This window comes from Eurypyga helias, unplaced genomic scaffold, assembly GCF_000690775.1.
Source record: "Eurypyga helias isolate BGI_N326 unplaced genomic scaffold, ASM69077v1 scaffold874, whole genome shotgun sequence".
In the NCBI taxonomy this organism is placed as follows: domain Eukaryota; kingdom Metazoa; phylum Chordata; class Aves; order Eurypygiformes; family Eurypygidae; genus Eurypyga; species Eurypyga helias.
The window spans coordinates 68,254-94,428 of NW_010244137.1; the positions used below are offsets into that span (position 1 = coordinate 68,254).

General features: G+C 45.1%; 1 protein-coding gene across 1 annotated transcript in view; it reads left to right on the forward strand.

The window, feature by feature from the left end:
* INADL (InaD-like (Drosophila)) overlaps positions 1-26,175 on the forward strand; it is a 138,459-nt gene that overhangs the window by 62,723 nt on the left and 49,561 nt on the right. Inside the window, exon 28 of the mRNA XM_010149628.1 lies at positions 20,805-21,001. Within this exon, the coding sequence (XP_010147930.1) occupies positions 20,805-21,001 (197 nt within the window). The remainder of the gene's footprint in view (positions 1-20,804; positions 21,002-26,175) is intronic.

A 26,175-nucleotide genomic window follows, 5' to 3' on the forward strand; every position in this document is an offset into this window, starting at 1 on the left:
GGAGTTTTTCCTCCCCACGCTGGAAGCGCTTCCACCGTGGCAGAGGTTATTTTGGAGGCAGTCCATCTCCACGAAGAGGTTCTTCAGGCTTCCCAAGCCTTACAACCATCAGGTTTTGAATGGGATTTTTTAAAAACCAAAACAAGTACAGGAGGGGAGTGCATCCAGAGGAGCTAGTTGTACTTGGAAGCAGCTGTGCTACGGGCTGGTGTGTCCCCTTTGGGTGGCGGACGGCTGTAGGTGTGCCCCAAGAATCTGCTGGTAGACTAATGTGCACCCTGTCGCAGCTTATTGCTCTAATGAGGGGTTGGTAGTAAAAAGCAGCAGAGGAAATGGATGGGCAGAGTAGCTTGTAATGGAATGTTTGTAAGGTTTTCCTTGGGGCATTCATAACTCTGCAGTTCAGATACACGTCTGTGATTGAGTTGAAGCTCGCGTGGAAAAGACCTCAAAAACCATCATAAGAACCCTAAAAAGACAACTGTTGAAAGAACTTGGAATCCTTACTTTGGCGTTGTATTTTTTTACTGAAATCTTTTGTCCCGTTAGTAGACTGAGATTGATCTGGTTGGTTTCAAATAAGCTTAGAATAATAAAAATAGATAATAACAAAAGATTTGTGAAAGGTGGTTAAGATAATGGACTAGATAGTGCTGCGCTCAGACTTCCTGTCTGCAAGGATATTTAACGGTATCTAATAAGGGGATAATAATGCCCCCTTTCTTTTATTTTGTCTCTAGATAATGTAGAAATCAATGAAGCTGTAGGAAAGCATTATGATTTATCTCCCTAAAATGCTTTTTGAGGAATGGTGGTTTCTCTACCAGAGCAAGAGACTCTAAAACCCCTCTGGGGTTTTGACTTCGCGTTCCCCGTTGGGATAAATCCCTGGCTGTGTCGGGGGGAAGAGGGGAGAGTCTGTGTGTGCTCACGTGCGTCGGTTGGGTCGGACAAACCCACGCGGCCTGTTTGCTAGGTTGGGGTTAGAAGGCGCTTGGGCCCCCACCCCCCCTGAGGTTTTAGCAGCTTCCGTAGTGTCAGTGACGCCCATGCTCGCAGCAGAGGACGGTCGCTTTTGTTAAAAACAAGGTGGGAAAAAAGGGATCGAGTTCAGTTGAGGCTTTGTAGAGGTATGGTTGAGTCTACGGGATAAAACCCCATGACCTCAGGAGGTGTCTCTGTACTGCTATGGGCAAAAATGGGAAAGCAATCGCTTGCCTTCTGGAGAAGTGCCAGAATTATTAACAGTGGCTAGATCATAGAATCATAGAATGGTTTGGGTTGGAAGGGACCTTAAAGATCATCTAGTTCCACCCCCCCTGCCATGGGCAGGGACACCTTCCACTAGACCAGGTTGCTCAAAGCCATATCCAGCCTGGCCTTGAAGACATCCAGGGATGGGGCATCCACAACATCTCTGGGCAACCTGTCCCAGTGCCTCCCCACCCTCTCTGTGAAGAATTTCTTCCTGATATCTAATCTAACCCTCCCCGTTTTCAATTTGTACCCGTTACCCCTTGTCCTGTCACTACAGGCTCTTGTAAAAAGTCCTCTCCCAGCACCCTTGTAGGCCCCTTCAGATACTGGAAAGCTGCAGATAACCCCCAAACCACTGACAAATCAATATCATTCCTGATGATCTGCCTGTTTGGAGCCTGGTTTATGCAAATCTGGGCTGAAACAAAGGAAAAGCAATTCTTAATGTTATTTTAAGAGCGGGGCGGGGGTCGCACCCCAAAGCAGTGATCTGCAGGGGAGGCAGCTGGTGCAGCCACACGCTGCCTCTCCAATAGATGTCACTGCAGCCAACAGCAAACGGAGATGGTGCTCCAGGGCGAGGATGGAGCTTGGGGGAATGCTTCCAGCTCGCTGAAAATACAATATTGAAAAACTAGTAATCGCAATATTTAATTTTCTTAACTGTAGAAACAAGTGGTTTTAGTACGATGGATTTCCGAAGATCATGCAAGAGCCGGGATTAGATGAACAGAGCTGTGACTTTCATTTTTTTAAGCTCTCTGTTAATCTCTATTTAATATGACTCTCTACTGTTAATCTTCTTTTCCCATTCTCGTTCTGACCCATAATTAGCTAAAATATGTAAGCTCTGTAACCAGCCCTAATATCAGATCCAGAAGGGCTGTTCATGCTGGGCAGACTCGCAAGCTGTCGTGCCACATGAGGACAGATTACAGTGTTGGTGTCACTCTAGTGTGAGTCTGTGGGTTAGTTTGGGGGTTTGTCATTGGGCTGTGAGGGGTTTTTTTCACTCTATTTGTGAATCACATGCACAGTTCTCATCATCTGAAGTATTGCAAAAGGAAATTACATTTTTGATGAATTAATAGTAAAATTGCAGCTGGGACTTCTTGTATTTTTTACTGCGTGCTTGCACATAATGCACCGAACAGATGGCTTTGTGTGTGCTGTGCTACATGTTCTAAAGAAAGGACAATGAACTTTAAAAATGAACAAATTAATGGTATTAACGAAATAACTGAGTATTTTGAGTTAAATGTAACATTTGGAATAGCGAATTAGTAAGGACTTCCCAAAATAACAGTATGTTTATAAATTTTGAGGGAGATTTTATCTTTTTTTAATTACTAAATGAGGGATTTTGAGCCTTTTCAATGTTTCAGTTCAGCAGTCATTGCAGAAAAAACTAACGCTGCTGGTGCGTGGCTTCGGCAAAATACAAGTTGTGATGAAGTTTGAATCTTTCTCATGTTTATGATGACAGTTTGGTTTTGTTTTCTGACACTAAAACCCCCACGACCAAACCCTACGCCATGAGCACGTATCAGCGTTGGGAAGCTGCAGGATTTGCAGCACTGGATTAAGAACACATCTAATGAAGCCATTTGACTAAGAGAAATTAATGTTTAACCCCTGTAGCTTGCATGAAAAGGATGCTTAGATAAATAATGCCTATTAGCTGCTACTTTGCCGTGCCGTGGGTCGTTAAGCGCGGTAGTACCTGCAGCTAACAGCCATTAAAAGCAAACGTTGGAGGTGACTCGTGCTGGGGATAGAGATGTCATTCGGATGCTGGCAGAGTAAGCCAGAGCACAAACAGCCGCCATGGAGCATCCGTGGGTCAGATGTGGGGAGCCGGGGATCTGCTGCTCCCTGCATACTTTCATAGGCAGCTTTCATCTGCTGGCAGATGTAACTGTTAGCTTGTGGGTAGCTTGAAATTAATGTAATTGATGGCATCTCATAATAGAAACAGACAGACGGTTTGCCCTTAAGGAGAGAAAAATCTCAGAAAAATAGGCCCAAGGTCGTCAGAAGAAAGACGAGCGCTGAGTCTGTGTGTGATGAGGATTTGAGCTGCTTACAGCACTGAATGTTTGTCAGGAATGCAGATCCCTTGAAGTACATGCTGGTACAGCAATGGTACAAGGGGGTTTCCCAGGTAAGGATTCAGATCTCTCTCTATATTGTGCTTGTTTCCAGGAAGTCATTTTAAGTATTTTTAGTGATAATTTAGAACTAGTGAAGTGCTGGAGATAAGAAAATAATAGAACAGATCATTATTTTTTTCCCCTCAGTTTGAAGCGTGGACCTATAGCATGACTGTAATACTGAATGCTTTTAACATCTTCCATGTATTTTGCCTTGTGTTTGCTTATAAATCATTGTTTCTGTGTATGCCGGTGTTCAACATTCTTATATACAAAACTGATGTGAGCACGCAGTGCTTAAAGTATAAGAATTCCTAGCATTACATTTCTTGCTATATGGAATAATCTACTCTTCCATAACTGTTATTGTAATGCAGAGACAGATGGCTGAATTTTCTTCACTTTGCTTGTTAAGAATGTGTTAGGTAAATGTTTTTAGACTAAAATAAAAAGCTGCTGGGGAATCTAAACTGAATATTCAGCATTTTCATGGTATAAAGAGGCAAAATAAGAATAAAGCAATGTGATAGTAAACAAATGAGCTATTTGCAATGAAGGATAATCTAATCTTTAAATATTGCCTTAGATTGCATTTGTTCTTAGGTATGATCTTTTCTTCCAACACAAGCCAGGTATCCAGAGAATAGCATTAAAATGCTAGGCATGAAATACACTGATTTGATGTTTTAAGGTTATTGCATTGTCTAAGGCATGGTGCAGGTGGCTTATGTCATTCGGGATCTTTGATCTTACTCAGGTGTTACAGAGAAGTAATTTCATATAACTTACAGATAGATGATAATGTCTGTGGTATAAATCTGCACACAGAGGTATCACTGTACAAACTTACTAAAAGAGGATAATACAAGCACATCTTTATATTGCTGTCATTGAAGAACACTTAGCATCACTGCGATGACTTGCAACTAGAATATGTAAAAAGGATGCAAATATTTAAATAAATAATTGAAAGACAAACACTAGCCCATAAAAGGTGGTTATATGTTGGTATTCTTGAATGTCTGATTTTTAGATAGGAAGATATCTTTCATCATTACCATCGTAAATTACGTTGCTTCACTGCACACACCAAAAAAAAAAAATCAAAAAGAAACTCTGCTGTGAATCATGCCTTGTCCAGACTAGCACAGCCTTGCTCTTAGTTAGAATGCAGAACAGATCATTTGCATAATAGCTCTGTTCCACAGTGGTCTGCTTGGTTTGAACAGTAGCTGCTCCAGATATGTAGTGGAAGTAAGCCCCTAACAGAAGGGGAAGTAAAAATGTTAAATGACAATAATTTTGTCTTTACAGATGCTACCGAGTATTTTCACAGTTTCCCCAGTGTTACCGTAATTGAGACAGCTGTCCAGAACAACTTCTTTAACTGTTGGGAAAGGGGGAGTTCTCTTTTGCTCCTCACTCTTAAGACTTGATTCTCCCTTATTCAATGTAGTGGCTTAGGGGCTAGTCATCAATTTACCCTCTGCTTTAGCAGGTCCCTCATTGCTCTGTGTCGGGACAGCCTGCATCTAAAGAGCAATCCAGAGTATTTATCTGGTACGCTCTGACAGATGAATAAAAATTTCCTTTGTGCCTTGTAGTGGCCACACACATACTGAAAACCACTTGCAAACACATGACGTACGAAGGAGATCTATATATGCGTAGGCTTTTTTATATGTGTGTGTGTGTCTATAAACGACTGCTGTCTCCGTCGGATGAGCATCTCTTTGTATCAGCAAATTCAAAGCACTTTGGCCATATTGAAATTAGAAGAGAGATTGTGGCAACTGGCTAAAGGGCAGGTGGTTCTTTCTGCTCCTCCGAAGTAATGGTAAGTCTTAGTGTAATGATGGGCATGTCCCATGCTTCATCAGTGCGTAGAGATCATGGCTTGTGCTTCTCTGTCTCCTCCCAAAAAAAGTTATCGGAGGAAATGGGAAAGCATTGGGCTTTTAGGGATCAACGAGGAAACAGCACATTTCTGCTGCTGTGAATACAAAAAGTGCACACGTGTGTGCACTTTGCTGGGCGGAGATGGAGTGGGGGTCAGGGGAGCCCTCCAACCCGAGGCCCCTGGGTGGTGCTGGCACCCCCTTGCAGAGAGCCGCGTGCGTGGGCAGAGCCTGTGGCTGTCGCCCCCATTCTGCGTGGGCCCTCCGGGTGCTCCCCAGAGGCGAGGGGTGAGCACCTCCATCGAGACGCCCGTTAATCCAAGTTCCCTCAGTGGGTGGGAAAGCGTTTCCAACAGGCAGATGGCACGGCGGGTACCGCTGGCTGGCAGCATCTTGGTGCTGTGTGCTCCCAGCTCTCCCCTCGCCCTGCCCACTGCTGGTGCTGTGCGAACCAGCTGCTGTCAGCATCCACAGCTGGTATTCGACATCCAGGACCATCGTGATGTTGGCACCGTTTTCTGGAGTCATTTTGGGAAGGTAATGGAGAAGGTGGAGCAAAGCGGAGTAATGGGGTTCGGGAGTCAGAGTGTGCCACAGGAGAATAGGACAGGTAAGGGGACCACTTAGGGTCTTGGTGTGGGGAAGGGCAAAGCTGCAGTGCGGGGCCGGACCCTCCTTTTCTGCATGTCTCTGTGTGCAGACAGTCCAGCACAGAGCCAGGAGTCACTGCCGTCCCAACAGCAGCAGCTGAGTGAGCCAAATGTGGGAATTCCTGTTCAGGTGACGAGTGTACTACTGCCAGGGGACAGAGCTACAGGTGGATTGTGTATGTTGTCCAAAGCCAGGAGGGGTAAACCTTGACTTCGTCATACTGGTTTGTGATTGTTCTGTAGATGTCAAATGCTTTTAGCAGTTGTTTTGGAATTTTTTTTAATGCTTTAGGTAGTTTCAGAGGATTTCTGTATCCCTTAACTGAAAGCCAAGTGCATTAGCTATCACATATATCTAAGTAAGTACTTGTTTTATCTGTGATTTCAGAACTGTAAGCTTCAGTAGCATTTTTTTTTTGGCCTGTGAATGTTAAACTTTAGTAGCATACTCAGCTGGATCCTCTGTAAAGTGAGATGGGACGTCATCTTTTCCATGGTGTGATAGTCCTGGGAGTATTATGAGATACTGAACATAAGGTCTCAGAGCTGTAATGTGCTGTTACTTAGAGCTGAACCACATACCCAAATTGGGAGGAATTTGGAGGGAAATGCCAAAGAGTATGTACATACAAGGTGTTTGTGTATGCACATGCATGTGGAGCTAAGTGACAGCTCTTCACGCTGTCCTTGTGAGAGCAAAGGGATTGCACCATCCAGAGAGTTCTCAAAGGTACTGCGCTAAGTCGCCATCGCTCCGGGTGCTCTGGAGTGAACAGCAAGCAGCAGCATTTGCTGTGCCTTGAAACAACAGCAAAGTGTATCCTGTACTACTACAGTGCGTAATGGTCCTGAAATTGTCTGACCTGGCAGAGCCATGACTGTTTCCTATCGCAGCCATCAGGACTGCTCAGCTGCGACGGATCGGCTGGATGCCCAGGGAGGGAGAGGGATGAGGCTCCCTCGGTGCTGGACCCTCCTGGTCCCCTTGCCAGGCTCACCGGTGACTTGCACCTTCAAATCCGGACATCTTTCTGCACTGCTTTGTAAACCTTAATACAGACTGTGTTGTGAACCAGAAACTGTGTTTGGGGAAAAAAACATGTCTCTTTTAAACCCCGGAAGGTTTGGCTGTACTTTGCTTCACTTTGTAACCTGTCACCCTCTTTAGGGATATGACGAGTTATTTGAGGGTTAACGCAGTTTCATTCTGTTGTGTGTCGCTGATGCATTTAAATGGACAATGGAGCAATTTTACAGCAAGAGCTCATTTCAGGATTGAGTTGTTAGAAGTATAGAAGGTGTGATTTTTGAAATACCGTTTTTCAGGGGAAGAAAGCCATTCAGTGAACAGCCTGACAGCGTGGTACTTAGTGAGGTATCACTGAAGGGCTGGGAGAAGAGTGGAAGAGGAGAAAGAGGGATGAGATGGGGATGTGATGGACGAGGGAGCAAGTAGAGCTGTATGCAAGGATGAGCATGGGCAGTTATGAGTGAGGGCCAAGAAAGAGGTTAAAAGGAAATCTGTGAGGAATGGGGAGCTCAGCGAAGCCTTTCAGGGACAGAAGGACGCGGTCATTCTTTTGTGTGTGCAGGAGGCATATTGTGGCGTTGTGAATGAATAGGACTTGCACGGTGACACGCGTCAGGGAGAGCACCGGCTCGGAAGGGCAGAGCGAGCCGGACCCGCAGCAGCTGCTGCCAGCGCGAGCGGATGGCTGCTGGCATCCGAGCAAACCAATGGGATAACCCTTCCAGCATCCCTGGATGGGTCTGTATAGCGGCCAGGTGGTACATCTGCTCCGGCCTGTCCTCCCCGTCCCTCAACAGCCCCGTCTTGGCAGACCTTCCCCCTTCCCTTTCTGGCTGCTTTCTGCGCTCTGCTCAGAGAGGGACGTTTTGGGGGGAGGGCAGAGGTACCGGTTGGGTACTCTCCACGCTGCCTCCGGCCGGGACTCGAGTGCAGAGTTGTCAAGAGTTTAATGAGTACTTCTGTGAGTACTGCAGCTAATGAAGTTGGATTCCTACAGATTTGTGTCTCCCGTTTGACTGACTTGGGTGTTGAGGAAGGTGTGAGCTCTGATTTAAGCTTTTCCTGTGGCTGGAGCATTTCTAAGGGCTTTCTCCCATGTGAATTCTTTGACGCTTTAATAAGGTGTGATCTCACACTGAAGTCTTTCCCCCAGCCAGGGTATTTACCAGGTTTCTCTCCTCCGTACGGCTGCCTGTTTTCATGAACCATTTACAGTACCTTTGAGACCCCTCGTCCACCATCAGATTTGCTTCAAGTTTGCCAGCAGGTTCAAAGGTTTTGGGGCAGGAGCTTGGATTGCACAGGGTATGATTGTATAAGCTTTGTTCCTGTAGGAAAACAGAGTAAAATGATCTACCATAAGAATTAAGCTTAATTTGTATTAAGAGATTAAAATATAATTAATCAACACTGGAGCATAACCCCCAGACTGCAGTTCGGAAGACCTGGCGTCTCTTCTGGCTTGGTTGCCGTCTGTTGGATGTCTTGGTTAGCCATCTGTCGTAAGACACACAAAGCATCTTGAGCCTTCTGGAGCACTGTGCCACAGTTTCCAGGGGTCAGATGGCCGTTTAAAATTTAAAAAATAAAAAAATTAAACAGAGGATCCCTGGAGTTCCAGTTTACCCAAAGACAGTGTTTATTCCTGAGGAGCAAGTCCTGGATGCATCTGAATCATCCATTTGAAGGCTAAATTGCTCAGGAGAAGAAAAACCCGTTGAATATCAACCCAAAAGAATTCCCATACCCCACTCTTATTTTTCCCCTCAGGCATTTGGTTTTTAACCTTCTCTTAGTTGATTTCTTCCTCCAGTCAGAGCGGAAAAAGTAAGGCTGTTTAATAGAGAGAAGTTTATCCGTTTAGCTCTTCCTCTTGGATAAATCCTTGGAGATGAATTTCTTTTGCCAGAAGGAAAAATGAGAGTGCTTGACATATTGCAAGTCTCTGTTCACATACACATCATCAATTTCCTGATTATAATTGTGTTCATTTAAAAATTGCCCAAAGCTTAATGCATTAATATTTTTATTTCATTAAATACTTTAAAGAGAGGCTATTTGTTACCTAATAACGTATTTTGATACTAAAAAAACCTGTTCAAATACTCTGTTCACTTGTTTGTGATTTTCTTCTGCAGAGAAATGAATACCTTGCTTTTCAGCTCGAATTTGAAATGTGGTATAAGCAAAGGTGTCTGACCCTAATCCCTTTATTTTACTTCTCTTAGAAGGGAAAACAGGTCTGCCAGACTCTGTCCTTTGGAGAGATTAAAAACAATCAGAATTTCTGATACAAAATATTGTCTTATTTAATCACATCTGTCAAGTTTTATGATGTCGTAAGTGCAGCATAAACCTGATTGACTTCTTGAACAGACTCTCAAGACAGCTGATTAAATATGATGTACAGCTTATGTAGAGAGAGTATACAACCGGTTTATGATTTCACAGTGATACTAATGGGGGGCTATGTGTGGGGAGGAATTGTTATCCATTCATCTGTCTGGATCCCCTGCCTCACCTGATGGAAAAAGAAGATGGCAGTTGGGTGTATAAGTGCAAGAGTTGCTGTCTGTCTGATACTTTGAGTGGCAGAAAAATCTGTTCTTATTAGCACAGCACAAATACTCTCAGTTTATATCAAATAGGACAATTTGAAAACATTCCAGTAATAAACCTTTGCTTTCTCGTTTTAAGAAGAGACAGTCGAGTTAGTGCTTTGTTTGGTTGGTGCTCTTCTCTTTTGGAGTAACAGCATTAATCACAGTAGTTTTCAGGCTGGAAGTTTGCATTTTAGTTGTTTGACTATATGGGAAGCGTTCACTTTGTCGTCCTCCTCCGGGGGAGCACGTTTTCCTGCCTCCGCCCTCCGCTTCCCCGCTGCTGTGTGCCTGTTGCTCTTCCCCTCCTCAGCCGGTTCCACGCGCTCGGCAGAAGGCTGCTCCGTCGCTGGAGGAATGGCCTTCTGGTGGGTCAGCGGCCGCCCCGGCCCACGGAGGAGTCTGAGGGGCGCGAGAGATGGCTCCAGCTGAGGAGGGAGGGAGGACCTTCTCCTTCAGCTCTCTGGCTTGGGAAAGGGGTCCTGTGGATTAATGTGACCACCGGTAGCCAGTAGCAGTCTCTTAATCCTGAGGGAGCAGAGCTGTGTATTAGAAACCTCGTTCGGCTGGTGGGGAGTGGGTCTCCCTCTTCTGAGGTGCGGGTCTCTCTTGGACTGGAAGCCAGCAGTTGCCCGGTGCTGCCGATCCCGTGGCCTTGTGTACCTGTCTCACCTGTAATTCTGTGGTTATTGCATTAGCCGTCATAAATGAAATACGCACACCATAGCTGGAGATATGGAAAGATATAGTAGAATAATTATTATTGGATTTATACTAATAGAAGAGGCTTTAAAGTGAAATTCTAGGTGTGTATTTGTCTTGTTCCAAGGCACAGAAATCTGTAGGCCCCAGCATTGCCAGGTGTTGCAGTCAATTTTCGTTTTTCATTTTGCTTCAGCAATCAAAGGTGAGTCATGATATTGGGAAACTCAGGTTTAGGCTTAAACAAAGCCTCTAAGCATTGCTTGGTGTTGTAAAATCTTGAAAATGGCTCAAGTGCAATTGGATAGCTCAAAACCCAGGACCTTGAACTGACTCGGACTTCCTCTTTGGAAATTCCCCGGCTCTGCAGGAGCATTGCCTGACACAGGGAGGGATGGGGTGTGCTGGCCCTGTTCCTCTAATTATCAAAACATTATCTAATGTTTTGTTTCTGGGCTTCATATCTGGAAGTGTGCAGTGGCAGCGGTGTCATCAGGTACTTTGGGCATGTTTGAGGACCTGTAATTGGTTTGGTGAAGGACTAGCTAGGTCAGCCTACCAAATGCTAGTTCGGAATAGCTGCCTAAACTTTGAAAAAGGAGGAGATCAACGATACTAAACAGGGTGGGTGGGGATGGTCAGGCCTGCTTGTTCTGTCTACAGGCTGACTCCTCGCTATCACCTTGTGTCCTCTAAAAGCTGGATATTCATCTTCTTGAATATTAAGCTGCCCTTTTATTTAAATTGGATTTGCGCTTAGTTTAAATCAAGCTTTTTTGGCTTTTAACACACATTGTAAGTTTTAAATGGCAATCTACATGTAGAACTGAGCATACTCTAACCTATTAGCATAATTCAAATGAAAAACCTATTCAGGAGAAGTATGTGTGCACCCAGAGGTTTGAGAGAAGTCTGGACCCAGAACCAGCTGAAGGAAAAAGCCAGCTTTTGACTTGTTCTTTGGCTGCCTGAAACAAAGACCTATTCTCTCTACAGCTTAGTCAACTCGTTCGGTGGGAATGAAAATAGCTTATCAAACTTGAACAACTTGTTAGGAGCTGAAAAAGGATATTTTTCCTTTCTGGTCTGTGAATAAAAACTAGGAGTGTGAAGTTGAGAGTTGTCAGTTGGAACATTATGGAAGTGTTTGTGGCCGTGGCGTGATGGCAGAACCTCCTCCGAGGTCACTGCGCAGCGTTTGTCGTTAACTAGGTGTTCGTGAAGGCCCCAAGACAGACAAAAGGAAATCTTTGACAGAGTGCAAATGAGACCATTTGAAAATGGGTTTGATCACAGTAGAACCTCCACCATCTACTGTGAGAATAACAGTGCTTTTGTGTAATATTCCAGTTTTATACAAAAAATGGTTTTATTGAAGTGTTTTCATTTATTAACCACATTTGGCATATTTGTATGCAAAATTTTCATTCCAAAGCTGTTGCTTATATTTTAATTGCATTCTAATTTCTGCCCAAATACAAACAGTACGTATCGTTAGGAAAAATATATAGTATAAAAGCGATTTTGTTCACAATATCTGACGTGTGTGATAAATCTTGAGCGTTTCAACAGATGTATAGTAAATTTTGTATTTCCTTAAATACTTCTGTAGCATTTTATCCCCATAGTTGGCCTAAAGCAGGAACATGCAATATAAATACATTTATCGGCGACTGAAGATTGTGGTTTTGTAGTGACTAACTAGTTACAATCAGTCTTTAGCACAACAACTAAAACCTGAAAATACTAAACAGGATTAAAATTCATTGTTAAGATCACCATTGGATTAAATGACAGCTAAAGCCGCCGATCATGATCTATCCTCCCTGGTTCTTCTCCTGTTAAGATTAGCACTGTTTTCTCCAACGTAGTTCTGTGGGTATTTTCTGGGGCTTTACAGTCCTGGGTGACTCACCCAACTTCAATCTTGTCTAATCGCTGTCACAGCGTATTTAAGAATGGCCGTACAAACAAACTTAACCCACTGCGGTGGGGTTTTTTAATCCAGAAATTGACTTCAGGCCTTGTTAACTCGCACTGATTTTACGTAGCGTTGTTGCGTTGCCCAGCTGTGCCGCTCTGGCAAAGCAGGCCATGACGTCGGGTTGGGGCACTCTTCCTGCTTCTCCTCTCCATCTCTTACCCTGGCTGCGCAGTGTCGTCTCCTCCTCTTTATCTGCTTCACAACCAGGTCCTTAGTCCTTTGCATTTCTATGGCTTGTTAGTGCAACTGTTTTGGGTTCTTTTTCGAAGCTTTACGATTTTAGTCTAATTTTCACAAATGGTGGCAATTGTCCTGGAGACCTTCCTTGAAGAGTTTTCTTTAGATCTTTGGGCTCATCAGTAGAGGTTGTGTTTGCTTGTCAAGCAGTTTTTAAGTCTAAAAGACTCCTTATTTTCTCATCCCATCTCCCTCTAGATGGAGGAGGTTCAGGCTCTCATCCCGGATTCTTAGGAACAAATAGCTCATCACCTTGGCTTCTGAGAGGTGTCTCTGGTGCTGCCTCTTACAATCGCTTATCGCTGGGAAAGTCGATGCTCGGGCCCATAAAAACCTTCGTTAGGTAGCAAACTTTCAGTTTTCGACAATAGTCTGAAGCTGTTCTCTTTAATTAGACTCGGTGCAGAAAGATTCCAAGATAATGACTGTGCCAGTCGCTCTGTGGGAACATCATTATTTAAGGATGAAACACTGTCAGATCAAGTCACACTGTGTTACTGTCAAGGGAGGAAGAATTTAAATGTTCACAATATTCATTTGTTCCTGTTCAGACCAAGCAGAAAAGCAATGGATTAGAGTTCCCCAATATTCTTTGTTTGGTCTCGGGCACACTTGCTCTTCCATCAAATAAACGAGCAGCTTTCAAATACAAATGTAGGGGATGGATTATAGATCCTAGCGGAGCAGTGTGGGCAGGAGCAAACCAGGAAACCTGCTCCTGCCAGGAAGAGCAGCTCAGAAAAGAAATATCTATCCCAGTTGTGAGGGGTTGGGTTGGTTGGGTTTTTTTCCCAAAACTGCATTGTAAAACGTGTCGTTGAAACATCGCCTGTCGCAGCATCTGGGAAGCTGATTTGGGGTGCGCACGTCGTGTCCTTGCAGATCCCTGACACTTGGTGGGCACGTCGACGCCAGGCGATAGCCGCCCCGCGAGCAGCGTGCCTTTAGAGCTATTTCACGTTTCCTTCAGACGTCACAGATGGAAATCGGGGTTTTCTAATGTTCTTATACTGTTAACAAATCCCAGCTTCCCGGAGGACTATGTTAGGCAAGGCTCAGCAGAGCAGGAGTGACTGCTTTCCTCTCGGGAGCTGCAGCGTGAGCGGGCCTGGCAGCCGTGATAACTGAGCCTTATCTCTGGGCTGCTCAGTGCCATCACCACCGAGGGGGCTGGGAAGCTCTGAAGCTCCAATATTCTGGCCTTAGATGACTTAAACTGCATGGTACAATGTAATATACTGCAATATTAGGCAGTAGAGTATGGGATTTTTCTGAGTTCTCTTTTCAGCAGCTTAAAAATGGGGGGTCTGCAGCCAGGTGTGTTTTGAGGGCACCCCGTATTTTAAGGATGTATTTAGTTCAAAACACCTTCAGTTGGGCCTCTCCGTGGGCTCACACATCACCCTTGATGTGATATATTTTTACACATAGCTGTTTGTATCCTCATAGAAGATTTTATCAAAAGAAAAATGTCTTTGTTGCTGTTCGTCTGTGTTTGATCAACCAGAGGCAGTATGATGCTCCAGCAGCCTGCCCAGTTGGTGTGTCTCCGGTAGAGAAACAACCGGTTCGTCAGTCCCGGGGCAGCGGGCAAGAAGCACACAGACAGATTTGCCCGTCCTTTCCTCCAAAGCCTTGTAGGACAGTGGGATCGTGGGCTGGCACGGAGGCATTCCGAGCTCAGCCCCAGTGCTGCCCCGGCGCGACTGACTGCGAGATCGCAGCACCCAGAGGTCACTTCTGAGGAAACCCAAGTGCTGGGATGGGGGTTGATGCGTCATTTGAAAGGCAGATGAGTGAGAGTGTTGTGTGCCGGGCAGATTCCCTTATAATCCGCCATTATTAGCATCAGGATGCTCTGCTTACCGCACTTCCACTAAATCTCCTTTTAAAAGATCTCAGATAAACATCAGTGTGAGTAGACTCATCAGTCCTTGTCATCCAATTAAAAAACAAAAACCATCAAATATCCCTTCCTCAGAGAACTTACATGTTGTGTAACAGACCTGCAGCTTTACAGTGAACCTTGTGGGCCTGAACTAAGGAAAAAACTGTTGGCAAGAACTCCATCTGTTCAAAGTGTTGACATGAGATGGTGCAGCCTTGGAGTTACCCTGTTTCTCAGCCAGGACTAACTGTCACTCTTCTCTCTGCTGTTGTCTTCAGGTGTGACAGTTCCTTGATTGTAGGAAATAAAAATTAACGATCACTGTTTCTAAATGTCGTCTGCTCGCAGGAACAAAATGAAATGGTACTTGAGGTGGATTGTGGAGACTCTCATTATACCCTTCTTCCTGGATTAGTTAAAGATCAGTAGCAGAAATTTTGACCTTCTGCTGTGGGAAGAGTGATGTGAGGGACAAGTGGGATCCAAGGAAAGCACTGGAGGAGAAGGGCGGGTTTCCTGTGTGAGCTGAGGAGCTGATGCAAGGGTTTGTGTGGCATGCGAGGAGCGAACCGGGATGGGAGCCTGAGCTGAAGGGAGCAGTTAGAAGAGAGGGAACTCAGGTCCCAAATAATAGCCTGAATCCTTCACACAAAAAAGAAGAAAAGAGGCAGCCTTCAGTTTAGGGTAAGACTTGTCTCGGGAGAGCTGAATGCTTGCTTGTTTTTCACTTGAGCTTGGGTGAGCTGTGGTTGCGAGTGTATGAAAGCCCACGCTTCAGCTGCTCGTCTGGAGCAGGCTATGTCTGCGTGGCACCCTCCGCATGCTCTCCCTGTGCTCTTAAAAGTAACGGGATAATGCTTTGTGTTGCTCCCACGACTTTGGGGAGGAAGGGGAGAGGTACAGCTGTGGAACTCTTTGGTTTTTGGGGGTTTTTTTTCCCCTTCCTTGTGTATGACCGACTTGGACGTGGGGTGGGAGCATTAACTGAAGTGTGCCAAAGAATAATAGAAACGCTGGGGTTCATGTGTCTCTGAAAATCATCGCTTCGTTTTTGGAAGATGACCTCCAAACTGTGTACATGAAGCAAAGTGTTACCGGAGGGACGGTTGGCTGTCAAGTAGAGATGGTAGGAGATGCTGGATCAGACGGGGAACCCGTAGCTGCCCCGTCCGACTGGAGGGATGCTCCCTGCCTACAGGTCTGGAGATAACAGCATTTACAGATGGGAGCCCCAGCACTGTCCTCTCCTCGCACCACCCGAGGGAGGGGGACGGGTCATAACAACATCTCTGGCTCTTCCGTTTAGATTTGCCCGTTTTGAATAGAACTGCCCTATTTTTCCCCTGCATGCTGATCACTGAGAGCAGAATAGGAATGATTTTATGGGACTTAAGAAAGCATTACAGAAATTCTCTTCTCTCTCTTTATCAGTTTAAAGCTTATGAAAAGAGACGAGTGCATCGCTTTTGAGATAAGGTTTGAAGAACTGTCTGCCTCCTTGGAGCTGAATAGAGGGCTAGTGGGAAGATTAAAACAATAAGCTTATTATATTATTAGTAGTGGGAGAGTTCTAAACCCCATTTGTTCAATTATGGTCCCTTCAATATGCTTATTTAGGTTCTTGTAAATTGTAATCAGTAAATTAGACGTGCTGCCCTCCCAGCTCTCGGGTTAGCTTTCAAGGGACTTCCTACCTTTTTTTTTTTTAATGCTTATAGTGAAATCAAGAAGAGAATTAGTTGTTTGATATGCAAGGTTGGCTCTGTAGTGGATGCTGGCTGCATTCTGATATCTGTCAATACTAATGGAAAACAGGGGTTGTGGTGCTGCAGTACTGCTGCCTGAGCACAGTAATCTCAGAACAGGCTGCGCCTGTAACCGTGTTATGTGCTGTGTGATAAAAATGGTAGCTAAACCCATTAAAATGAACACAGGCTGATAAATGAGACCACTGTAAAGTCGCCAAACGGCAGCATATGTTGCTCAGCATTACGTGAGGTAATGCGAGAGGGATGTAAAAATCCTCAGTTTTGCCTCCTATGCACAAATACTATCGGTCGTCTGTTTTTGTGGTGTTTTCCCCCTTTCTTTTCTCTGTATTTTGCCCTGACAGTTTTAATATTGAGCATTTAGTACTAAAACCAATCACCGGGCTGAGTCATCCAGAGCTTTTTCCTTCCTCCTCTTACCTTTCTAGATGGACTCGAATTTGCATTACGCAGAGACACCATTTTCAAAAGAAACACATCTTCCCTTTCAGCTCATTTAACTGGAGATTTCGGCAGGTTTGGGAAGCAGGCTCCTCAGCCCTTTGCAAGTGCTGTATATATCTTTGTAATTTAAAGACCCTTTTGCCTTCCTGAGAAGTGGCGTCTGTTTTTTCTGCGCAGATAAATTGTGTATTTGTTGCAGCACTAGATCATGCAAATTCCAATATCCTGTCCATATTGTCCCCATTTATTTCTTTTTTCTCTCTGTAAATATAATAGGGATAGCGGCTGAAGCAGGGAAACATATGCAGCAGCATAATAGTATATTGTTTGAAAGCAGTTGTCTTCCATTTCCAGGGTTTCTCTTTGAAATGTAATTGTCTGCTAATATAACTGGGAAGTATTATTGCAGGAGTGATCGCTACGGTGGATTCTTCTGCTTTTAGTTCACGTTACATCCGTGTAGCGTTTTTAAAAGACACTGGATGCAACCTTAGCTAGTCAAATATTGTTGGTGAGATCTGTTTGCAGAAGTTGTGATAGGCATATTGTCACCGAATATGGAAACAGCTACGTGTAGTGCCAAAACAAGAAACGCCGTGTCCCATGTGTACTGCAGCAACAACAGAATTACAATTGCCTTGTGTAAAGTATCTGGTAATGAAGGCAGATAATGGAATTCTTTGCAAAAGCAGATGCTAACTGGCTCCCCAATGCTAGGCAGAGAACTGAAAAGTGATACCAGCTGGAGGGGAGAAAAACCAGCTGAAAAAGGCATTAAAAAGAAGATGCCTTGGATGCACGTTTGTTTAAGCAGTAAATACTTGTTTAAAATAATCTTATGAGATTGTTATTAAGAGGCAAACTGAGAATACGATTACAGTGTTATAGGAAGTCAGCTGGATGCCCAAAGGATATTTGTATGCAGATTGGATGAGGAAGGATAGGGCACCGCTGGGAATAGCACGTTATCATTTACACGGGAGGCTGGCTGGTGAGGACAGCCCTTGGAAGTGTTTAATTGCAGGAGGTGGAGCTTGTGAGAGCCAGGACCTTCTGCTCTTCAGGGAGCAGAGGCTTGGATTTAAAAGCAGGGGTGTCTCTGCTTGTCCCTGCATGCATGAACACGTACACACAAGCTTGCGTCCTCTCTGGCAGCACCGGATAACGGTGTCCTCCTGCCCGGCTGGAAGCGGCGCTCGGCATGTAGCATCTTCCTTGTTTCCCCTCTAGCCTCCCACTGTTTTACCACTCCAGGCACCTCAGCCATTTCAAATAGCTGCTTCATAAATGAATGTGATCGTTTAACGAAGGGCTTAGGCCACACAGAGGTTATCCTCCATTGTAGGTGTGGATATTTTCAAACAAAACCATCCAGTGGGGAAACCCCTTTAAAAAAACACCTTTTTTAAAAAAGGAAAAGAAGTCGTCTTAACAAGTAGAGCACTCGATGACCCCTGGAGTGGGTCTCTGCTTTCTGCCCAGATAAATTTGTCTTTCCCCAGAGAATTGTTCCAACGGGGCGATTACTGGTGTGGCTGGAGTGCCGAGCTGGCCAGCGGCTCACCAGGTTTCCCGTCCTGGCCCAGCGCAAGCAGACCAGAAACTTGCGCAGGGCTCTGTCCCACTCCAGGCAATTGCCCAGACTGCTCATTTTGCAGGACTAAACCTCACTTTCAGTTTCAGCCTGGCATGGAAGAGGAATATACATGTGTTCTTGAACAGCTAACAGTTTTTCCATGTGAGAAAACACATTTTGTGCTGCTGTGGCAGGCAGAAACGCTGCAGAGTTACAGGTTTACTGACCCTGGTCATCTCAGGGGGCCCTGGGCTGTGAGAGCGGCTGGAGCCATGTCTCCATCACTGAGCTGCTCCTGCACCGCCCTCTCATCGCGGAGTTTCGAGGAGTTTTACTGACAAAGCAACAAGTTTTGGAGCGGTCTCTGAAGATGTGCCCCTTCCCCTGTATGGCGTCGGAGCGTGTGTTCGCCTTGCCCCCTTCGCCTCTCTCCGGTGCATCCCACTAGGAGTTGCTAAAACATGCATTAGACATTGCTTGGCTGCCAGCAAATGGAAGTGGGATGTGTTGTCCATGTAAAACAAGCAACGGAAGGAACCGTGTCAGAGCAACGATCACCCCTCCAGAGCACAGATTGTGCTTCGGCCACCAAATGCAGTCACTCAGAAATCCCTTTGCTGCTGCTGCTATGCTTAGAGCCGGGATACGCTGCAGCTACTTGCTGTGCTGTAATGAGTCGTTTGTCTAATTGTGGTGGGCAGGAAATGCCTCTGTGCTCTTCAGGTCTGGACTTGATGGGAAAAGAACGCTAAACCTCGGCGCTGTGGATGAAACACGGGTGGGTGCGTATGTGCTTGTGTCAGCTGTACTTCCCGAAGCGCTGTTTTCCTGGCTTTTCCTCACATGCTGGTTTTTGGCAGGAGGCATCCTGCATACTAAGCAGAAAAAACACACTTTCCAAATTCAAGTAGCCAGTCACACCTCTAATTACATTTTGACCCCATTAGTTAAGAAATACATTGAAGAGCTGTGCAGCTGCATGGATTACCATTTAATGCAGTTATAGGAATTTTTTGGCATATAATTGATAGTAACAAATGAGTTTTCTAATTTTTTATGATGTTCTGATTTTGTGCAGACCTCTGCAGGGCTTTACAGCTTTCCAGGGATAACATCTCACCCTTAATATCCACCCCCAGGATTTTAGGCTCAGGCTCCAGGCCACCGGGGATTTGGAGCACGGCAGGAAAACACCAGCCTGTAAATACAGTGGTGGGAGAGGGGGGGGGTCCGTGTTGCTCGGAGCGTAGGTAATGCTCTGGGGGTGCATCTGGGGTTGGAGACAGGAGACTGCTCCCCCTGTCCCAGTCGTCTCTACTGAAGCACGAGGGGCTGCTGCAGCTGAACGATTTGCTGGGAAGGACCCTCGGAGAGGAGAGGTGCTGGAGTGGACCCAAGTTTGGCTAAATCATCCCGGCAGCCTGACAGGGGCTGTGGAAAGAACACTTCTACTTCATTGTCCTTCTCTCAGCAGTTTTTATTCGCTTTTAGTTACTTCCCTCTCACCTTCCCCATCTCTTTTCCCTCTTCCTTGTTGTCATGGGAACATTCACTAGAGTGGTTAAATCATAGTATTAAAATACGGTAGAATGGTAGCAGCTAATATTGATCTAGCTGCTGCTGCTGACTCAGGGATATGGTTGAACATATAAAATCTCTGACTTCTCTTCCAATGCATAATGCAGCAGTTTGTCACCTTAGGCTCTGTACTAAAGGTGACATCCAGCCACAGCAAAATCCTCTGACTTGCTTTTTTTTACTGTGTGGCCCAGCTGAAGCTTTGAATGCAGGCGGTGTTATGAAGCTGGCTGTAAAATCTGCAGAGGGCAATCCGACAGGAAGAAAATTGCCCTTGCTGTGACTGACCCTCGCAGGCAATAGTGTTAGATGTTTGTATGGCAGTGGTGAAAAATACTCGGATTAATCTGTCGGCATCCACAGACACGCAGCGTGCTCCAGATAACTTTGTGAGTCTATTGCGCTCTGTCACAGGAATGGTTGAAGTGTGGATGAAAGACAAATAACTGCCTTAATATCAAACGAGGCTCTGTTTAAAAATGTAATCCATCACGTACATTGTCACTGGCATCTGCTTTGAGTCGTCATCCGCGCAGTAGCACGTGACATTAAGCAGAGCGTGGTGAGCATATTCCTGAGTCACCAGAAAGAGGCAGAAGTACACGGTTCTACCTTGAGGGGTGAGCTTGCAGCATGTTTGCAACCTAAGGGTTTCACTTTCCCACCGTGGTTAATTAACCAGCTCTAAATTACCAGAGTGTCCTGAAATTGATGGGTTTTGTAAGGTAAGAGTGAGGTGCCTCTGAAATTCCCTTTTTTACACTCCTTTAAAAAAATTTTTGGTCTAGAACCAACCTGTTGTACAAGTAATTAAAATAGAGCAGTTTTAATGCCAACAGTGTGTGCAGCTGATGCTGCTTTTGCTGTGAGAGTGATACAGGCCCGGCAATTGGTATTTTAGAGTCTGTGTTGGGAGACCTTTGTTAGCAGAGTAAATGCTGAGAAGCCATCCATTTCTAGTTTATTTATATGTGTTCTTGAACATCTGCATTTAAGTTACTTTATCGTTATAACTCCTTTTATGTTTGCTTTTCCTAGAAAAAATCAGGCAAAGATATGCAGACCTACCGGGAGAGTTGCACATTATTGAGCTTGAGAAGGACAAAAATGGGCTTGGGCTGAGTCTTGCCGGCAACAAGGACCGCTCTCGTATGAGCATCTTTGTAGTTGGCATCAATCCAGATGGACCGGCGGGGCGAGATGGAAGGATGCATATTGGCGATGAACTTCTGGAGGTGAGTGTTTCCTTCACCTGCTAGACAGGGTTCACAGGGAGAGAGGGAGAGGCATATGCGAAGCTATCGTTTGAGCCTTAAGTAAAGCCTGCAATGGAGTTAGGTGGCTGAGGCAAGGAGCTGCATGGATTTATGCCAACTGAGAACTTGGCCTTTGGCAGGTAAATGTGTTTTCAGTGAAACAAAAATCACTGGCCTGTGAAAACTAATGGCTTGTCCACGAAGTCTGTGCTCTCAGCATGTTCGCAAGCTATGCTTAGGGTGGGACTGTTGAAAGGCAGGAAGGGGATAGTAAATCTGTCCTTGTAGTGCATATGTGGTTTCACAGGGAAATTCACACCTTACATTTAAAAATCCAAGACCCCCTTAAAGTTACCTTATGTATTTTTACAGATGACAGGGATATCCCCCATACCGAACATAAAACATTCGTGCTGTAATCTGTTGTGATGCCTTGTAGCCTAAATTACTTATTTTCTGTAGTTGTGTCTGGCACAAATTAACCCACAAGTCAGGAGAGCTCATTTGCAAGAGCTTCTTCACTTTTTCTCCTATCTCCTTGCTTCACCTTCAGATCATCTCATTTTTGGCTGTTGCAGAATGACTCTCTGCTGTGGTACCTGCAGTGTTTCCCCAAGTCGTGATTGCTACAGTGGTTTAAAAAAAGTCAGCTGTCCCTGGGGGTCTTTCCTTTAGAGAGAAGGTTTCGCTGAAGAGCAGGTATACGCTGACCGACTGCTCTCCATCGGTGGTGATTTTGTGATCTTTCAGCAACTCTCTGTGCCATCACAAAACCACCTATTTTCACACGTTTCTTGACTTGAGAAAGAGCAATCTGACTGCCTGGGGATACCTTGGAAGTACTCAGAATTGTCTAAGCATTTGTCATTGTCTAACAGTTCCATAATTGTGGGGTTTCAGTGCACACAGTACAAGAAAGACTTGTTTTGCTGTAATAATAACACCATCTGAAGTTTATTATTTGCTTCTTAACTATGATAAATGGTATGAAGGTCTGTACCATACTGGAGTACGGTAGCAAAATTACTTTCTTCTTCAAATTTAAGTTCTTTCTGTCCCTGGCACCAAGTGCTAATGATAAAAAACCACTAAAATTCTGAAGTTTTGCGTGTATACTAGTTGGAAGGACTCAGGTGCTGTTTTTCTCTGTGCATGTCGTGGGCCAGGTAGTTTGTGGTAAAGGCAGAGCCTTTTGTATCGATACTTTTCCACAAAGAAGGACCCACTGAAGTTCTCCTATATCTCACGAGTTATTCCTTGCCGTGTTTGATGTAATGTTGAGTATTGCTAGCAGTACTTGGGAGATGCACCATCTGTGATTAATCACATATATCTCGAGGCTCAGAATTTACATGCATGATCCATGTTATATGTAGCATTTGCCAAAGTGGTGGCATTGCCACCCTAAATCCTCTCCCTGTCAAGCTGGAGATAAAACAATGTTTTTTCTTCAGTGGGAGGAAAGTGTTATTCACCATCTCAAAAATGCCAAACTTCAAATACAGTGAAGATGAAAAAGACCTTAATCACCTCTCGTCTACCACTGTGACCACATTAAAGGTGTGTCACTAGTGGGCAGAGGTGCCATCACTGCTATGGAAGGATGCGTTGATCCCATTCCGGTCCCCAGCGAGTACGTACCCAGCGCCGAAGCATCCTGTGTTACAGGGGAACGCGTTGTGCATTAGTCATGCACAGGCCTCTCATATTTACGCCAGTGGTCAGTTATTCACAGCTCTGTGTTTTTGTCTTGTAAAAGCATTTCAGTCCTATGTGAGGGTTGTTGAGATGGAACTAATGGGCATTTACACTGGCGGGTTTTCCAGTGACCATGAGGTCAGTAGCTAGGTTATTTCAGTAGCCATTAGGAATCCTCATGCTGGACAAGTATACGGGTCACTGAGGGACAAATAGCACAGGGGGCTTGGGCCTGGAAGGGATCTTTGACGGTCGTCTGGTCCGACCCCCTTGCTCACGCAGGGCCACCCCAAGCTGGTTACCTAGGACTGTGTCCAGACAGCTTTTGACTATCCCCAGTATGGTTTCATGCTACTTCCATGCCAGTGATGCAGAGGTCAAGTTGGTCAATTGGCTTTACTTGCAGTGTCTTTTACAACAGAATAGGTTAAAACAGCACTAACGGCTAACTCAAGCATCCAGAAGTTAGGAAGTGACAGAATCCAGATTGTTTGGTTTCCTCCAGTTGAAGACATACGATTAAAGACTGTGAGCATGATCTTTGTGGCAGAAGCGTTTGTCTCACCCACGGTTTCTCGATTCATAGTGCCTCATTCAGAGACCTGGATGGACAGTCTTTACTGATGAAGCAACTTAACTTCTCTTCCTTTGGGTAGTGCTTTACCGCATGTGGGTGTTTAGTTGCTTTGCCTGCAGACTGAGCTGCTGGCCATTGCCCACTGCTCAACTATGTGGTTATCCCATAGAAAAAAAGCTATTGGACTTTGCAGCCTCTTCATTCCTAAGAATTTGGGGTCATTTTCCCCAGTATTCTCATCTGTTGGTCAGCAGACATACCACCCTCCTCTAACGGCATGGCTTCGGTACGTTTGCATCTGCATCTTTCGTTACACGTCAGGTTTGAGTACTAGAGGGTATCGGCAGGAGAAGGGATTCGCATCTTGGGAAGCCTCTAGCCTTCTGCACTGTCCTGGGGTGCCTCAGTGTAGCCTGTTGGTTACTGTTGTCGCAGCGTGTACAGATTCCCCCGGCTGCTGGTGGAGGTGAGGTTGGTGGGATGGAGATACATGGATAGCAAGAGACATTACCTCCCCGTTTTTCTTTTGAACTGGAGTTTGATTGGATTCAATTGAAGGATGAGGGACGCTGCCAGACTGCCTCAGCTCCTTATTCATAAAACCTTTTCTCACTGAATTAATGAAATATCATCTACTTTTAGCTCCTACAAAAAGCAGTAGTCTTTTGGGGGCATGCTCGTGGCTCGTTTTCAAAGTCAGCCTATACGCTGAGCGAAATGCAGGTCACATAAAAAACTGTATGTAATCATTATTTTTTTAATATGTTTTTGATGTATTTTGGATGGGGATGTGGCTGGAGAAAACACTTTTTTTGGGAAGACAGTCCTTTCATCCCACTTGGATACATGGCAGAAAATTACTTGGGTCAGAATTGGTCCCTGTGCAAAAGAAGATATTTTTAGCATGACCCAAGTTCTGCTTTTCCGTGCTTTTCTCCAAGCAAAGAAGCCATCTGTGGTGCTCCTGCCTTGCCGTCTTGCTGTTTTAGTGCAGGTGTCTGCGCTGCTTCGTGTCTTATTAGTTTGGGCTTCGTCCTGTGGCTGATGGTGCCCAGCATGGCCCGCAGCGCGTTCCTGTGGTGCTGTACCTGTGCTGCTGAGCCCTGCTGCTTGTCGACTCGGCATGGGCCTGTCCTGCTGGGAGGTTTTATTCGTACTGAATAATCCACTCTGTTATTACTGTTATTATCGTCTTTCCATAAGAGGCAACTGCCTTCTATTAATAAGCCAAGCTGTTCAGAGCCCCGTTACGCTAAATTACTGATGTTGGGATTTTCCACTGTCTTCCTCTCCTTGTTTATCCTGCTGACAAAAAAGGAGCCTGCTCGCCTGGAAGTTTTGCTCTAGGAGGCCACAGCACCTCTTGAAAGGGCGAAGGTTACTCTGCGTAGTCAAGAATCGCTGTACAAGTTTGCCTGTGGTCTGACTGTTGCGTGCAAGGCAATTATTTGTTTTCTTCTTTTTATGCCACTTTTGTCATTACTCAAAGCCAGAGAGCTTTTGTAACAAACGTGTTTTTACTGGTATTTGAAGATTCTTAGATAATTGTAAGTTCTACTGTAATAACGTGAGAGGCACCAGTATTTGGCCAGGTAGATGAACTACCCAGCCAGATTCACAGTGCCACTTCCGGCTTAGAAGGTGGGGGTTGGTGTTCTAGTCTCGGTTTACTTGTTGTGGCATCGCTATGTTCTTCGTGTGTCGAGACAGTTAATTTGGATTAGGCGAGTGGCCTCGGGAGGGACAGTACCTTGAACGTGGAAGGGCGGTGAGGTTTTCCACGAGAAGAGTCGTCTTGAATGATTAACTCTGGTGATTTAATTTTCTAATTCCTGTTTGAACATGATAGCCATGGCTTCTGTCCCTCTCCGATTCGTTTACGGAAGGTGAGGGTGAGGGACGGTGTCCTTTTGGCCTTTTCTCAGGCGGATGCAAACACTTTTCCCATGCCCTTTGCGTGGCGGTTGCCAGCTCAGGTTGCTGTTGGGTGGTGACGTTGAAGGCTGCAGGTCAGGCAGAGCGGTGGTCAGGAAGCTGGTTGTGCACGAGAGCGCAGGCAGCACGTGGTTTTCCGTCGTCCTGGTTCTCCTTCCAGGCTCTCCAGGCGGGGGCCGGCGGGATGAGCCGCCTGCCGAGCCATCGGCAGAGCTGGACTGCAGCGTGGGGCAGGAGATGTCGATCACTTTAGGTGATGCGCGTGTTTGAACATGTGCCGGGCGAGAAATTCGGTGGGGGAGGAATTCATGTTCTAATTAATTATTCTTTTCTTTCCAGGGTTTTCTCATGCTTTATTATCTGGGGGGGTTGGGTGTATTTTATGGGGTTTCAGTCTAGATGATTTGACTGATCAAGAGGTTTTTGAAACCTCCTGTTGTTTCAGAGTCTGGTTGTATCTCGAAATGCTACAATTCCTGTGGTTAGAAGGAACCTCATGCATTGGCACAAAGAAGTAACTATTGTAGGAAGCCATGCCAGTTCTTTTACTAGCTTTGGGGTATCATTTAACTTGATTTTCATAAAAATCAGATGATACTAATTTTATGGATTTCCATTACTGCCACATAGTAAAAACAGTGCTCTTTTTTTTTTTAATATCCATATCTAATGTTTCTCTTCTGCAAATTAAAGTTTGAGAAGCAAACAACCCTCTAAATTCTTTTCTCTTAATTTAAGAGTTCAGATTTCAGTGAGTTTGTACTTTCTGCTACTTTAGCTTATGAAACTGTAAAGCAAAACTTGCGTAGGTGAAGGCAACGGTACGTTTGGGATATGTGATAAAATCTGCTGCGAGGCAGTGCGGGGTTATATCAAAGACTGAGCGTCAGTGTGCTGCCCTGACCTCAGGCCTGTCGCATGTGTTTATCTTCCTCCGCTCTCT